This window comes from Oncorhynchus tshawytscha, unplaced genomic scaffold (genome assembly GCF_018296145.1).
Source record: "Oncorhynchus tshawytscha isolate Ot180627B unplaced genomic scaffold, Otsh_v2.0 Un_contig_612_pilon_pilon, whole genome shotgun sequence".
Classification (NCBI taxonomy): domain Eukaryota; kingdom Metazoa; phylum Chordata; class Actinopteri; order Salmoniformes; family Salmonidae; genus Oncorhynchus; species Oncorhynchus tshawytscha.
Window position 1 is genome coordinate 59,769 of NW_024609596.1, and position 16,479 is coordinate 76,247.

General features: G+C 39.4%; 1 protein-coding gene across 1 annotated transcript in view; it reads left to right on the plus strand.

The window, feature by feature from the left end:
* Nucleotides 1–13,044: 13,044 nt before the first annotated feature.
* llgl1 (LLGL scribble cell polarity complex component 1) overlaps nucleotides 13,045–16,479 on the plus strand; it is a 77,224-nt gene continuing 73,789 nt past the window's right edge. The window contains exons 1-2 of the mRNA XM_042316141.1: nucleotides 13,045–13,099; nucleotides 15,785–15,981. Of these exons, the coding sequence (XP_042172075.1) occupies nucleotides 13,045–13,099; nucleotides 15,785–15,981 (252 nt within the window). The remainder of the gene's footprint in view (nucleotides 13,100–15,784; nucleotides 15,982–16,479) is intronic.

The following is a 16,479-nucleotide window of genomic DNA, read 5'->3' on the forward strand; positions in this document are numbered from 1 at the left end:
CCACTAACATTGAGTGGCTACTGCCAACACACTGTCAATGACACTGACTCTACTCCAGCCACTTTAATCATGGGAATCGATGGGAAATGATGTAAATATATCACTAGCCACTTTAAACAATGCTACCTTATATAATGTTACTTACCCTACATTGTTCATCTCATATGCATACGTTGATACTGTACTCTATATCATCGACTGCATCCTTATGTAATACATGTATCACTAGCACTTTAACTATGCCACTTGGTTTACATACTTATCTCATATGTATATACTGTACTCGATATCATCTACTGTATCTTGCCTATGCTGCTCTGTACCATCACTCATTCATATATCCTTATGTACATATTCTTTATCCCCTTACACTGTGTATGACAGTAGTTTTTTTTGGAATTGTTAGTTAGATTACTTGCTCGTTATTACTGCATTGTCGGAACTAGAAGCACAAGCATTTCGCTACACTCGCATTAACATCTGCTAACCATGTGTATGTGACAAATAAAATTTGATTTGATTTGATTTGATTTGCATAATGTTACTACAACAGACAAACACTGACTGCATAATGTTCCTATAACAGACAAACACTGACTGCATAATGTTCCTATAACAGACAAACACTGACTGCATAATGTTCCTATAACAGACAAACACTGACTGCATAATGTTCCTATAACAGACAAACACTGACTGCATAATGTTACTATAACAGACAAACACTGACTGCATAATGTTCCTATAACAGACAAACACTGACTGCATAATGTTCCTATAACAGACAAACACTGACTGCATAATGTTACTATAACAGACACTGACTGCATAATGTTCCTATAACAGACAAACACTGACTGCATAATGTTCCTATAACAGACAAACACTGACTGCATAATGTTACTATAACAGACAAACACTGACTGCATAATGTTCCTATAACAGACAAACACTGACTGCATAATGTTCCTATAACAGACAAACACTGACTGCATAATGTTCCTATAACAGACAAACACTGACTGCATAATGTTACTATAACAGACACTGACTGCATAATGTTCCTATAACAGACAAACACTGACTGCATAATGTTCCTATAACAGACAAACACTGACTGCATAATGTTACTATAACAGACAAACACTGACTGCATAATGTTCCTATAACAGACAAACACTGACTGCATAATGTTCCTATAACAGACAAACACTGACTGCATAATGTTCCTATAACAGACAAACACTGACTGTATAATGTTACTATAACAGACACTGACTGCATAATGTTACTATAACAGACAAACACTGACTGCATAATGTTACTATAACAGACAAACAACACTGACTGCATAATGTTACTATAACAGACACTGACTGCATAATGTTCCTATAACAGACAACAACACTCTTTTCACACTACGCGGTTGGACTAATCCTGTGAAATGATGATAATGCCCTTTTAGTGTTAGAGCTGTTTGAAAAGACAGCCTGAAATTTCAGCCTGTTTTGGTGGGATGGAGTTTTGGCCTGCCTGGTGACATCATTAGTTAATAGACCAATAAGAGAGTTCCAACCCTCTCTGTTAATAACAGCTACTTCTCATTTGTCCCCTCCCCACTCAGACAACTCTCAGACAGTCCAAGCAAAATTCTTGCTATAGAAATTGCTATTTGCTAAGAAGCCATTTAAAAAAAACGTATGACCATTTTAATTGAAAACAATCACAAGTCGGTAGTTAATTGTTACCCAGAAATGATTTGATGTTGAGATGAAACAGCTACATTGGACCTTTAATCTCTGCTTCAGACCCATTACCTCTGACACCTCACCTCCAACAACAGACAGCGGGGGTTAGTGGTAAATGTCTCAACCACAACATCCCCATAGAAGATAAATGTCTCTGTAATGACCAGTTTAGTCCAGCAGAAGGGAGCAGAGTGTCTGTTTGGGAGGAGTGACCCGCATGTCAACACCAACTGACAGGAATTAAACGACACACAATTAGAGCCCACTGAGCTAAATCCAAGGCCTTAGTATGGGGAGCTAAATCCAAGGCTTTAGTATGGGGAGCTAAATCCAAGGCCTTAGTATGGGGGAGATAAATCCAAGGCCGTAGTATGGGGAGCTAAATCGAAGGCCTTAGTATGAGGAGCTAAATCCAAGGCCTTAGTATGGGGGAGCTAAATCCAAGGCCTTAGTATGGGGAGATAAATCCCAGGCCTTAGTATGGGGAGAGCTAAATCCAAGGCCTTTGTATGGGAGAGCTAAATCCAAGGCCTTAGTATGGGGGCGATAAATCCAAGGCCTTAGTATGGGGAGATAAATCCAAGGCCTTAGTATGGGGAGATAAATCCAAGGCCTTAGTATGGGGAGCTAAATCCAAGGCCTTAGGTATGGGGGAGATAAATCCAAGGCCTTAGTATAAATCCAAGGCCTTAGGGGGAGCTAAATCCAAGGCCTTAGTTAGCTAAATCCAAGGCCTTAGTATGGGGAGATAAATCCCAGGCCTTAGTATGGGGAGATAAATCAAGGCCTTAGTATGGGAGAGCTAAATCCAATGCCTTAGTATGGGGAGCTAAATCCAAGGCCTTAGTATGGGGAGATAAATCCAAGGCCTTAGTATGGGGGAGATAAATCCAAGGCCTTAGTATGGGAGAGCTAAATCCAAAGCCTTAGTATGGGGAGCTAAATCCAAGGCCTTAGTATGGGGAGCTAAATCCCAGGCCTTAGTATGGGGAGATAAATCCCAGGCCTTAGTATGGGGAGCTAAATCCAAGGCCTTAGTATGGGGAGCTAAATCCAAGGCCTTAGTATGGGGAGATAAATCACAGGCCTTAGTTTGGGGAGAGCTAAATCCAAGGCCTTATTATGGGGGAGCTAAATCCAAGGCCTTAGTATGGGGAGATAAATCCAAGGCCTTAGTATGGGGAGATAAATCCAAGGCCTTAGTATGGTGAGAGCTAAATCTAAGGCCTTAGTATGGGGAGCTAAATCCAAGGCCTTAGTATGGGGAGATAAATCCCAGGCCTTAGTATGGGGAGATAAATCCAAGTCCTTAGTATGAGGGAAAATCTAGGATTATTTAAAAAGAGTCTCACTTCTCTTGTTATCAGACAAGCTGATGGCTGCCACTATAAAACACTACTTTAGTTAGGCTCTAAATAACCCACACACACATGCTTCCATAGATTTAACAGTGACTCAAACTGGATTTATAAATACTGCAGTCTACTACTAAATTATACACAGTAAAGTAAATCAAATATATGCTGAGTCTGAGCCAGTCTCCAGATCTCAACCCCATAGAAAATCTTTGGAGGGAGTTGAAAGTCCGTGTTGCCCAGCAACAGCCCCAAAACATCACTGCTCTAGAGGAGATCTGCATGGAGGAATGGGCCAAAATACCAGCAGTGTGTGAAAACCTTGTGAAGACCTACAGAAAACGTTTGACCTCTGTCATTGCCAACAAAGGGTATATAACAAAGTATTGAGATAAACTTTTGTTATTGACCAAATACTTATTTTCCACCATAATTTGCAAATAAATTCATTAAAAATCCTACAATGTGATTTTCTGGATTTTTTTTCCTTCTCATTTTGTCTGTCATAGTTGAAGTGTACCTATGATGAAAATTACAGGCCTCTCTCATCTTTTTAAGTGGGAGAACTTGCACAATTGGTGGCTGACTAAATACTTTTTGCCCCACTGTATATAGACATGGTGGTGGTGAATAGTAGTTAATTCAACAGGTAGATCAGGTATATAGACATGGTGGTGGTGGTGAATAGTAGTTAATTCAACAGGTAGATCAGGTATATAGACATGGTGGTGGTGAATAGTAGTTAATTCAACAGGTAGATCAGGTATATAGACATGGTGGTGGTGGTGAATAGTAGTTAATTCAACAGGTAGATCAGGTATATAGACATGGTGGTGGTGGTGAATAGTAGTTAATTCAACAGGTAGATCAGGTATATAGACATGGTGGTGGTGAATAGTAGTTAATTCAACAGGTAGATCAGGTATATAGACATGGTGGTGGTGAATAGTAGTTAATTCAACAGGTAGATCAGGTATATAGACATGGTGGTGGTGAATAGTAGTTAATTCAACAGGTAGATCAGGTATATAGACATGGTGGTGGTGGTGAATAGTAGTTAATTCAACAGGTAGATCAGGTATATAGACATGGTGGTGGTGGTGAATAGTAGTTAATTCAACAGGTAGATCAGGTATATAGACATGGTGGTGAATAGTAGTTAATTCAACAGGTAGATCAGGTATATAGACATGGTGGTGGTGAATAGTAGTTAATTCAACAGGTAGATCAGGTATATAGACATGGTGGTGGTGAATAGTAGTTAATTCAACAGGTAGATCAGGTATATAGACATGGTGGTGTTGGTGAATAGTAGTTAATTCAACAGGTAGATCAGGTATATAGACATGGTGGTGGTGAATAGTAGTTAATTCAACAGGTAGATCAGGTATATAGACATGGTGGTGGTGGTGAATCAGGTATATAGACATGGTGGTGGTGGTGAATAGTAGTTAATTCAACAGGTAGATCAGGTATATCAGGTATATAGACATGGTGGTGGTGAATAGTAGTTAATTCAACAGGTAGATCAGGTATATAGACATGGTGGTGGTGAATAGTAGTTAATTCAACAGGTAGATCAGGTATATAGACATGGACATGGTGGTGAATAGTAGTTAATTAATTCAACAGGTAGATCAACAGGTAGATATAGACATGGTGGTGGTGAATAGTAGTTAATTCAACAGGTAGATCAGGTATATAGACATGGTGGTGGTGGTGAATAGTAGTTAATTCAACAGGTAGATCAGGTATATAGACATGGTGGTGGTGGTGAATAGTAGTTAATTCAACAGGTAGATCAGGTATATAGACATGGTGGTGGTGGTGAATAGTGGTTAATTCAACAGGGATCAGGTGAATAGTAGTTAATTCAACAGGTAGATCAGGTATATAGACATGGTGGTGGTGAATAGTAGTTAATTCAACAGGTAGAGATCAGGTATATAGACATGGTGGTGGTGGTGAATAGTAGTTAATTCAACAGGTAGATCAGGTATATAGACATGGTGGTGGTGAATAGTAGTTAATTCAACAGGTAGATCAGGTATATAGACATGGTGGTGGTGAATAGTAGTTAATTCAACAGGTAGATCAGGTATATAGACATGGTGGTGGTGGTGAATAGTAGTTAATTCAACAGGTAGATCAGGTATATAGACATGGTGGTGGTGGTATATAGACATGGGTGAATAGTAGTTAATTCAACAGGTAGATCAGGTATATAGACAGGTGAATAGTAGTTAATTCAACAGGTAGATCAGGTATATAGACATGGTGGTGGTGAATAGTAGTTAATTCAACAGGTAGATCAGGTATATAGACATGGTGGTGGTGAATAGTAGTTAATTCAACAGGTAGATCAGGTATATAGACATGGTGGTGGTGAATAGTAGTTAATTCAACAGGTAGATCAGGTATATAGACATGGTGGTGGTGGTGAATAGTAGTTAATTCAACAGATCAGATATAGACAGGTATATAGACAGGTGGTGGTGACATAGTGGTTAAGTAGTTAATTCAACAGGTAGATCAGGTATATAGACATCAGGTGGTGGTGAATAGTAGTTAATTCAACAGGTAGATCAGGTATATAGACATGGTGGTGGTGTGGTTAATTCAACAGGTAGATCAGGAATAGTAGTTAATTAATTCAACAGGTAGATCAGGTATATAGACATGGTGGTGGTGAATAGTAGTTAATTCAACAGGTAGATCAGGTATATAGACATGGTGGTGGTGGTGAATAGTAGTTAATTCAACAGGTAGATCAGGTATATAGACATGGTGGTGAATAGTAGTTAATTCAACAGGTGGTGGTGAATAGTAGTTAATTCAACAGGTAGATCAGGTATATAGACATGGTGGTGGTGGTGGTGAATAGTAGTTAATTCAACAGGTAGATCAGGTATATAGACATCAGGTATATGGTGGTGGTGAATAGTAGTTAATTCAACAGGTAGATCAGGTATATAGACATGGTGGTGGTGAATAGTAGTTAATTCAACAGGTAGATCAGGTATATAGACATGGTGGTGGTGAATAGTAGTTAATTCAACAGGTAGATCAGGTATATAGACATGGTGGTGGTGGTGAATAGTAGTTAATTCAACAGGTAGATCAGGTATATAGACATGGTGGTGGTGGTGAATAGTAGTTAATTCAACAGGTAGTAGATCAGGTGAATATAGTTAATTCAACAGGTAGATCAGGTATATAGACATGGTGGCGGTGAATAGTAGTTAATTCAACAGGTAGATCAGGTATATAGACATGGTGGTGGCGGTGAATAGTAGTTAATTCAACAGGTAGATCAGGTGTATAGACATGGTGGTGGCGGTGAATAGTAGTTAATTCAACAGGTAGATCAGGTATATAGACATGGTGGTGGTGGTGGTGAATAGTAGTTAATTCAACAGGTAGATCAGGTATATAGACATGGTGGTGAATAGTAGTTAATTCAACAGGTAGATCAGGTATATAGACATGGTGGTGGTGAATAGTAGTTAATTCAACAGGTAGATCAGGTATATAGACATGTATATAGACATGGTGGTGGTGAATAGTAGTTAATTCAACAGGTAGATCAGGTATATAGACATGGTGGGAATGGTGGTGAGACATGGTGGTGGTGAATAGTAGTTAATTCAACAGGTAGATCAGGTATATAGACATGGTGGTGGTGAATAGTAGTTAATTCAACAGGTAGATCAGGTATATAGACATGGTGGTGGTGAATAGTAGTTAATTCAACAGGTAGATCAGGTATATAGACATGGTGGTGGTGGTGAATAGTAGTGGTGGTGAATAGACAGTGGTTAATTCAACAGGTAGATCAGGTATATAGACATGGTGGGTGGTGAATAGTAGTTAATTCAACAGGTAGATCAGGTATATAGACATGGTGGTGGTGGTGAATAGTAGTTAATTCAACAGGTAGATCAGGTATATAGACATGGTGGTGGTGGTGAATAGTAGTTAATTCAACAGGTAGATCAGGTATATAGACATGGTGGTGGTGGTGAATAGTAGTTAATTCAACAGGTAGATCAGGTATATAGACATGGTGGTGGTGAATAGTAGTTAATTCAACAGGTAGATCAGGTATATAGACATGGTGGTGGTGAATAGTAGTTAATTCAACAGGTAGATCAGGTATATAGACATGGTGGTGGTGAATAGTAGTTAATTCAACAGGTAGATCAGGTATATACATGGTGGTGGTGGTGACATGGTCAACAGGTAGATCAGTGAATAGTAGTTAATTCAACAGGTAGATCAGGTATATAGACATGGTGGTGGTGGTGAATAGTAGTTAATTCAACAGGTAGATCAGGTATATAGACATGGTGGTGGTGGTGAATAGTAGTTAATTCAACAGGTAGATCAGGTATATAGACAGGTAGATCAGGTATATAGTGGTGGTGAATAGTAGTTAATTCAACAGGTAGATCAGGTATATAGACATGGTGGTGGTGAATAGTAGTTAATTCAACAGGTAGATCAGGTATATAGACATGGTGGTGGTGAATAGTAGTTAATTCAACAGGTAGATCAGGTATATAGACATCAGGTATATAGACATGGTGGTGGTGAATAGTAGTTAATTCAACAGGTAGATCAGGTATATAGACATGGTGGTGGTGGTGAATAGTAGTTAATTCAACAGGTAGATCAGGTATATAGACATGGTGGTGGTGAATAGTAGTTAATTCAACAGGTAGATCAGGTATATAGACATGGTGGTGGTGAATAGTAGTTAATTCAACAGGTAGATCAGGTATATAGACATGGTGGTGGTGGTGAATAGTAGTTAATTCAACAGGTAGATCAGGTATATAGACATGGTGGTGGTGGTGAATAGTAGTTAATTCAACAGGTAGATCAGGTATATAGACATGGTGGTGGTGAATAGTAGTTAATTCAACAGGTAGATCAGGTATATAGACATGGTGGTGGTGAATAGTAGTTAATTCAACAGGTAGATCAGGTATATAGACATGGTGGTGGTGGTGAATAGTAGTTAATTCAACAGGTAGATCAGGTATATAGACATGGTGGTGGTGAATAGTAGTTAATTCAACAGGTAGATCAGGTATATAGACATGGTGGTGGTGAATAGTAGTTAATTCAACAGGTAGATCAGGTATATAGACATGGTGGTGGTGGTGAATAGTAGTTAATTCAACAGGTAGATCAGGTATATAGACATGGACATGGTGGTGGTGGTGAATAGTAGTTAATTCAACAGGTAGATCAGGTATATAGACATGGTGGTGGTGGTGAATAGGTCAACAGGAGATATATAGACATTGGTTCAACAGTTAATTCAACAGATCAGGTATATAGACATGGTCAGGGTGGTGGTGAATAGTAGTTAATTCAACAGGTAGATCAGGTATATAGACATGGTGGTGGTGAATAGTAGTTAATTCAACAGGTAGATCAGGTATATAGACATGGTGGTGGTGGTGAATAGTAGTTAATTCAACAGGTAGATCAGGTATATAGACATGGTGGTGGTGGTGGTTAATTCAACAGGTAGATCAGGTATATAGACATGGTGGTGGTGAATAGTAGTTAATTCAACAGGTAGATCAGGTATATAGACATGGTGGTGGTGGTGAATAGTAGTTAATTCAACAGGTAGATCAGGTATATAGACATGGTGGTGGTGGTGGTGGTGAATAGAATAGTAGTTAATTCAACAGGTAGATCAGGTATATAGACATGGTGGTGGTGAATAGTAGTTAATTCAACAGGTAGATCAGGTATATAGACATGGTGGTGGTGGTGAATAAGTTAATTCAACAGGTAGATCAGGTATATAGACATGGTGGTGGTGAATAGTAGTTAATTCAACAGGTAGATCAGGTATATAGACATGGTGGTGGTGGTGTAGTGAATAGTAGACAGTTAATTCAACAGGTAGATCAGGTATATAGACATGGTGGTGGTGAATAGTAGTTAATTCAACAGGTAGATCAGGTATATAGACATGGTGGTGGTGAATAGTAGTTAATTCAACAGGTAGATCAGGTATATAGACATGGTGGTGGTGGTGAATAGTAGTTAATTCAACAGGTAGATCAGGTATATAGACATGGTGGTGGTGGTGAATATGGTGGTGGTGGTGAATAAAGTTAATTCAACAGGTAGATCAGGTATCAGGTGAATAGTAGTTAATTCAACAGGTAGATCAGGTATATACATGGTGGTGGAATAGTAGTTAATTCAACAGGTAGATCAGGTATATAGACATGGTGGTGGTGAATAGTTAATTCAACAGGTAGATCAGGTATATAGACATGGTGGTGGTGGTGAATAGTAGTTAATTCAACAGGTAGATCAGGTATATAGACATGGTGGTGGTGGTGAATAGTAGTTAATTCAACAGGTAGATCAGGTATATAGACATGGTGGTGGTGGTGAATAGTAGTTAATTCAACAGGTAGATCAGGTATATAGACATGGTGTGGTGGTGAATAGTAGTTAATTCAACAGGTAGATCAGGTATATAGACATGGTGGGTGGTGGTGAATAGTAGTTAATTCAACAGGTAGATCAGGTATATAGACATGGTGGTGGTGAATATAGACATGGTGGTGGTGGTGAATAGTAGTTAATTCAACAGGTAGATCAGGTATATAGACATGGTGGTGGTGGTGAATAGTAGTTAATTCAGATCAGGTATATAGACACATGGTGGTGAATAGTAGTTAATTCAACAGGTAGATCAGGTATATAGACATGGTGGTGGTGGTGAATAGTAGTTAATTCAACAGGTAGATCAGGTATATAGACATGGTGGTGGTGGTGAATAGTAGTTAATTCAACAGGTAGATCAGGTATATAGACATGGTGGTGGTGAATAGTAGTTAATTCAACAGGTAGATCAGGTATATAGACATGGTGGTGGTGGTGAATAGTAGTTAATTCAACAGGTAGATCAGGTATATAGACATGGTGGTGGTGAATAGTAGTTAATTCAACAGGTAGATGGTATATAGACATGGTGGTGAATAGTAGTTAATTCAACAGGTAGATCAGGTATATAGACATGGTGGTGGTGGTGAATAGTAGTTAATTCAACAGGTAGATCAGGTATCATGGACATGGTGGTGAATATAGACATCAGGTATATAGACATGGTGGTGGTGAATAGTAGTTAATTCAACAGGTAGATCAGGTATATAGACATGGTGGTGGTGAATAGTAGTTAATTCAACAGGTAGATCAGGTATATAGACATGGTGGTGGTGAATAGTAGTTAATTCAACAGGTAGATCAGGATAGACATGGTGGTGGTATATAGACAGGTGGTGGTGGTGGTGAATAGTAGTTAATTCAACAGGTAGATCAGGTATATAGACATGGTGGTGGTGAATAGTAGTTAATTCAACAGGTAGATCAGGTATATAGACATGGTGGTGGTGGTGAATAGTAGTTAATTCAACAGGTAGATCAGGTATATAGACATGGTGGTGGACATGGTGGTGAATGGTCAGGTATATAGACATGGTGGTGGTGAATAGTAGTTAATTCAACAGGTAGATCAGGTATATAGACATGGTGGTGGTGGTGAATAGTAGTTAATTCAACAGGTAGATCAGGTATATAGACATGGTGGTGGTGAATAGTAGTTAATTCAACAGGTAGATCAGGTATATAGACATGGTGGTGAATAGTAGTTAATTCAACAGGTAGATCAGGTATATAGACATGGTGGTGGTGAATAGTAGTTAATTCAACAGGTAGATCAGGTATATAGACATGGTGGTGGTAGTAGTCAACAGGTAGATCAGGTGAATGGTGGTGGTGAATAGTAGTTAATTCAACAGGTAGATCAGGTATATAGACATGGTGTGAATAGTAGTTAATTCAACAGGTAGATCAGGTATATAGACATGGTGGTGGTGGTAGTAGTAATTCAACAGGTAGATCAGGTATATAGACATGGTGGTGGTGGTGAATAGTAGTTAATTCAACAGGTAGATCAGGTATATAGACATGGTGGTGGTGAATAGTAGTTAATTCAACAGGTAGATCAGGTATATAGACATGGTGGTGGTGGTGAATAGTAGTTAATTCAACAGGTAGATCAGGTAGACATGGTGGTGGTAGTAGTTAATTCAACAGGTAGATCAGGTATATAGTGGTGGTGGTGAATAGTATATAGTTAATTCAACAGGTAGATCAGGTATATAGACATGGTGGTGGTGGTGAATAGTAGTTAATTCAACAGGTAGATCAGGTATATAGACATGGTGGTGGTGAATAGTAGTTAATTCAACAGGTAGATCAGGTATATAGACATGGTGGTGAATAGTAGTTAATTCAACAGGTAGATCAGGTATATAGACATGGTGGTTGTGAATAGTAGTTAATTCAACAGGTAGATCAGGTATATAGACATGGTGGTGAATAGTAGTTAATTCAACAGGTAGATCAGGTATATAGACATGGTGATGGTGGTGAATAGTAGTTAATTCAACAGGTAGATCAGGTATATAGACATGGTGGTGGTGAATAGGTGACATGGTGGTGGTGAAGTTAATTCAACAGGTAGATCAGGTATATAGACATGGTGGTGGTGAATAGTAGTTAATTCAACAGGTAGATCAGGTATATAGACATGGTGGTGGTGAATAGTAGTTAATTCAACAGGTAGATCAGGTATATAGACATGGTGGTGGTGAATAGTAGTTAATTCAACAGGTAGATCAGGTATATAGACATGGTGGTGGTGAATAGTAGTTAATTCAACAGGTAGATCAGGTATATAGACATGGTGGTGGTGAATAGTAGTTAATTCAACAGGTAGATCAGGTATATAGACATGGTGGTGGTGAATAGTAGTTAATTCAACAGGTAGATCAGGTATATAGACATGGTGGTGGTGAATAGTAGTTAATTCAACAGGTAGATCAGCTATATAGACATGGTGGTGGTGGTGAATAGTAGTTAATTCAACAGGTAGATCAGGTATATAGACATGGTGGTGGTGAATAGTAGTTAATTCAACAGGTAGATCAGGTATATAGACATGGTGGGTGGTGAATAGTAGTTAATTCAACAGGTAGATCAGGTATATAGACATGGTGGTGGTGAATAGTAGTTAATTCAACAGTAGTCAGGATCAGGTGAATATAGACATCAGGTATATAGACATGGTGGTGGTGAATAGTAGTTAATTCAACAGGTAGATCAGGTATATAGACATGGTGGTGGTGGTGAATAGTAGTTAATTCAACAGGTAGATCAGGTATATAGACATGGTGGTGGTGAATAGTAGTTAATTCAACAGGTAGATCAGGTATATAACAGGTAGATCAACAGGTAGTATATAGACATGGTGGTGGTGAATAGTAGTTAATTCAACAGGTAGATCAGGTATATAGACATGGTGGTGGTGGTGAATAGTAGTTAATTCAACAGGTAGATCAGGTATATAGACATGGTGGTGGTGGTGAATAGTAGTTAATTCAACAGGTAGATCAGGTATATAGACATGGTGGTGGTGAATAGTAGTTAATTCAACAGGTAGATCAGGTATATAGACATGGTGGTGGTGAATAGTAGTTAATTCAACAGGGTCAGATCAGGTGAATATAGACAGGTAGATGGTGGTGGTGGTGAATAGTAGTTAATTCAACAGGTAGATCAGGTATATAGACATGGTGGTGGTGGTGAATAGTAGTTAATTCAACAGGTAGATCAGGTATATAGACATGGTGGTGGAATGGTGGTGGTGAATAGTAGTTAATTCAACAGGGTCAGTATATAGACATGGTGGTGGTGGTGAATAGGTATTCAACAGGTAGAGGTATATAGACATGGTGGTGGTGGTGAATAGTAGTTAATTCAACAGGTAGATCAGGTATATAGACATGGTGGTGGTGAATAGTAGTTAATTCAACAGGTAGATCAGGTATATAGACATGGTGGTGGTGGTGAATATGGTGGTGGTCAACAGTGTAGTAGTTAATTCAACAGGTAGATCAGGTATATAGACATGGTGGTGGTGAATAGTAGTTAATTCAACAGGTAGATCAGGTATATAGACATGGTGGTGGTGAATAGTAGTTAATTCAACAGGTAGATCAGGTATATAGACATGGTGGTGGTGAATAGTAGTTAATTCAACAGGTAGATCAGGTATATAGACATGGTGGTGGTGGTGAATAGTAGTTAATTCAACAGGTAGATCAGGTATATAGACATGGTGGTGGTGAATAGTAGTTAATTCAACAGGTAGATCAGGTATATAGACATGGTGGTGGTGAATAGTAGTTAATTCAACAGGTAGATCAGGTATATAGACATGGTGGTGGTGGTGAATAGTAGTTAATTCAACAGGTAGATCAGGTAGATAGGTATATAGACATGGTGGTGGTGGTGAATAGTAGTTAATTCAACAGGTAGATCAGGTATATAGACATGGTGGTGGTGGTGAATAGTAGTTAATTCAACAGGTAGATCAGGTATATAGACATGGTGGTGGTGGTGAATAGTAGTTAATTCAACAGGTAGTTTACAGGTATATAGACGTGGTGGTGGTGGTGAATAGTAGTTAATTCAACAGGTAGATCAGGACATGGTGGTGGTGAATAGTAGTTAATTCAACAGGTAGATCAGGTATATAGACATGGTGGTGGTGAATAGTAGTTAATTCAACAGGTAGATCAGGTATATAGACATGGTGGTGGTGAATAGTAGTTAATTCAACAGGTAGATCAGGTATATAGACATGGTGGTGGTGAATAGTAGTTAATTCAACAGGTAGATCAGGTATATAGACATGGTGGTGGTGGTGAATAGTAGTTAATTCAACAGGTAGATCAGGTATATAGACATGGTGGTGAATAGTAGTTAATTCAACAGGTAGATCAGGTATATAGACATGGTAGTCTAAGATGAGATGAGGCCTGTAATTTTTATCATAGGTACGCTTAAACTAAAAACTAAAATTCCAGAAAATCACATTGTAGGATTTTTTATGAATTTATTTGCAAATTATGCTGGAAAATTAGTATTTGGTCAATAACAAAATTTTATCTCAATACTTTGTTATATACCCTTTGTTGGCAATGACAGAGGTCAAATGTTTTCTGTAAGTCTCCACACACTGTTGCTGGTATTTTGGCCCATTCCTCCATGCAGATCTCCTCTAGAGCAGTGATGTTTTGGTGCTGTTGCTGGGCAACACGGACTTTCAACTCCCTCCAAAGATTTTCTGTGGGGTTGAGATCTGGAGACTGGCTAGGCCACTCCAGGACCTTGAAATGCTTCTTATGAAGCCACTCCTTCGTTGCCCGGGCGGTGTGTTTGGGATCATTGTCATGCTGAAAGACCCAGCCACATTTAATCTTCAATGCCCTTGCTGATGGAAGGAGGTTTTCACTCAAAATCTCACGATACATGGCCCCATTCATTCTTTCCTTTACACGGATCAGTCGTCCTGGTCCCTTTGCAGAAAAACAGCCCCAAAGCATGATGTTTCCACCCCCATGCTTCACAGGAGGTCTGGTGTTCTTTGGATGCAACTCAGCATTCTTTGTCCTCCAAACACGACGAGTTGAGTTTTTACCAAAAAGTAATATTTTTATTTCATCTGACCATATGACATTCTCCCAATCTTCTTCTGGATCATCCAAATGCTCTCTAGCAAACATCAGACGGGCCTGGACATGTATTGGCTTAAGCAGGGGGACACGTCTGGCACTGCAGGATTTGAGTCCCTGGCGGCCTAGTGTGTTACTGATGGTCGGCTTTGTTACTTTGGTCCCAGCTCTCTGCAGGTCATTCACTAGGTCCCCCCGTGTGGTTCTGGGATTTTTGCTCACCGTTCTTGTGATCATTTTGACCCCACAGGGTGAGATCCTGCGTGGAGCCCCAGATCGAGGGAGATTATCAGTGGTCTTGTATGTCTTCCATTTCCTAATAATTGCTCCCACAGTTGATTTCTTCAAATCAAGCTGCTTACCTATTGCAGATTCAGTCTTCCCAGCCTGGTGCAGGTCTACAATTTTGTTTCTTGTGTCCTTTGACAGCTCTTTGGTCTTGGCCATAGTGGAGTTTGGAGTGTGACTGTTTGAGGTTGTGGACAGGTGTCTTTTATACTGATGACAAGTTCAAACAGGTGCCATTAATACAGGTAACGAGTGGAGGACAGAGGAGCCTCTTAAAGAAGAAGTTACAGGTCTGTGAGAGCCAGAAATCTTGCTTGTTTGTAGGTGACCAAATACTTATTTTCCACCATAATTTGCAAATAAATTAATTAAAAATCCTACAATGTGATTTTCTGGATTGTTTTTCTCATTTTGTCTGTCATAGTTGAAGTGTACCTATGATGAACATTACAGGCCTCTCATCTTTTTAAGTTGGAGAACTTGCACAATTGGTGGCTGACTAAATACTTTTTTGCCCCACTGTAGCTGTGTGAACTGACTGTGCTGTGTGTATATAGCTGTATTCCTTGACTGTGCTGTGTGTATATAGCTGTGTGTATATAGCTGTGTGTATATAGCTGTATTCCTTGACTGTGCTGTGTGTATATAGCTGTATTCCTTGACTGTGCTGTGTGTATATTGCTGTGTGTATATAGCTGTGTGTATATAGCTGTGTGTATATAGCTGTGTGTATATAGCTGTATTCCTTGACTGTGCTGTGTGTATATAGCTGTATTCCTTGACTGTGCTGTGTGTATATATCTGTATTCCTTGACTGTGCTGTGTGTATATTGCTGTGTGTATATAGCTGTGTATATATCTGTATTCCTTGACTGTGCTGTTAGTTATGGATCTCCAGGGGTGGAGTTTACAGGACTACACAGAGACGCTGCAGCCGTAGCGCAGATACACTTCCTCCAAGGACAGGTAAGCCTGTTAGGTCACTTCCTGTAGAACAGGTAAGACTGTAAGGCCACTTCCTGTAGAACAGGTAAGACTGTAAGGCCACTTCCTGTAGAACAGGTAAGACTGTAAGGCCACTTCCTGTAGAACAGGTAAGACTGTAAGGTCACTTCCTCCAAGGACCGGTAATACTGTTAGATCACTTCCTCCAAGGACATATAAGACTGTTAGGTCACTTCCTCCAAAGACAGGTAATACTGTTAGGTCACTTCCTCCAAGGATGGGTAAGACTGTTAGGTCACTTCCTCCAAGGATGGGTAAGACTGTTAGGTCACTTCCTCCAAGGACGGGTAAGACTGTTAGGTCACTTCCTCCAAGGACGGGTAAGACTGTTAGGTCACTTCCTCCAAGGACGGGTAAGACTGTTAGGTCACTTCCTGTAGGACGGGTAAGACTGTTAGGTCACTTCCTCCAAGGACGGGTAAGACTGTTAGGTCACTTCCTCCAAGGACGGGTAAGACT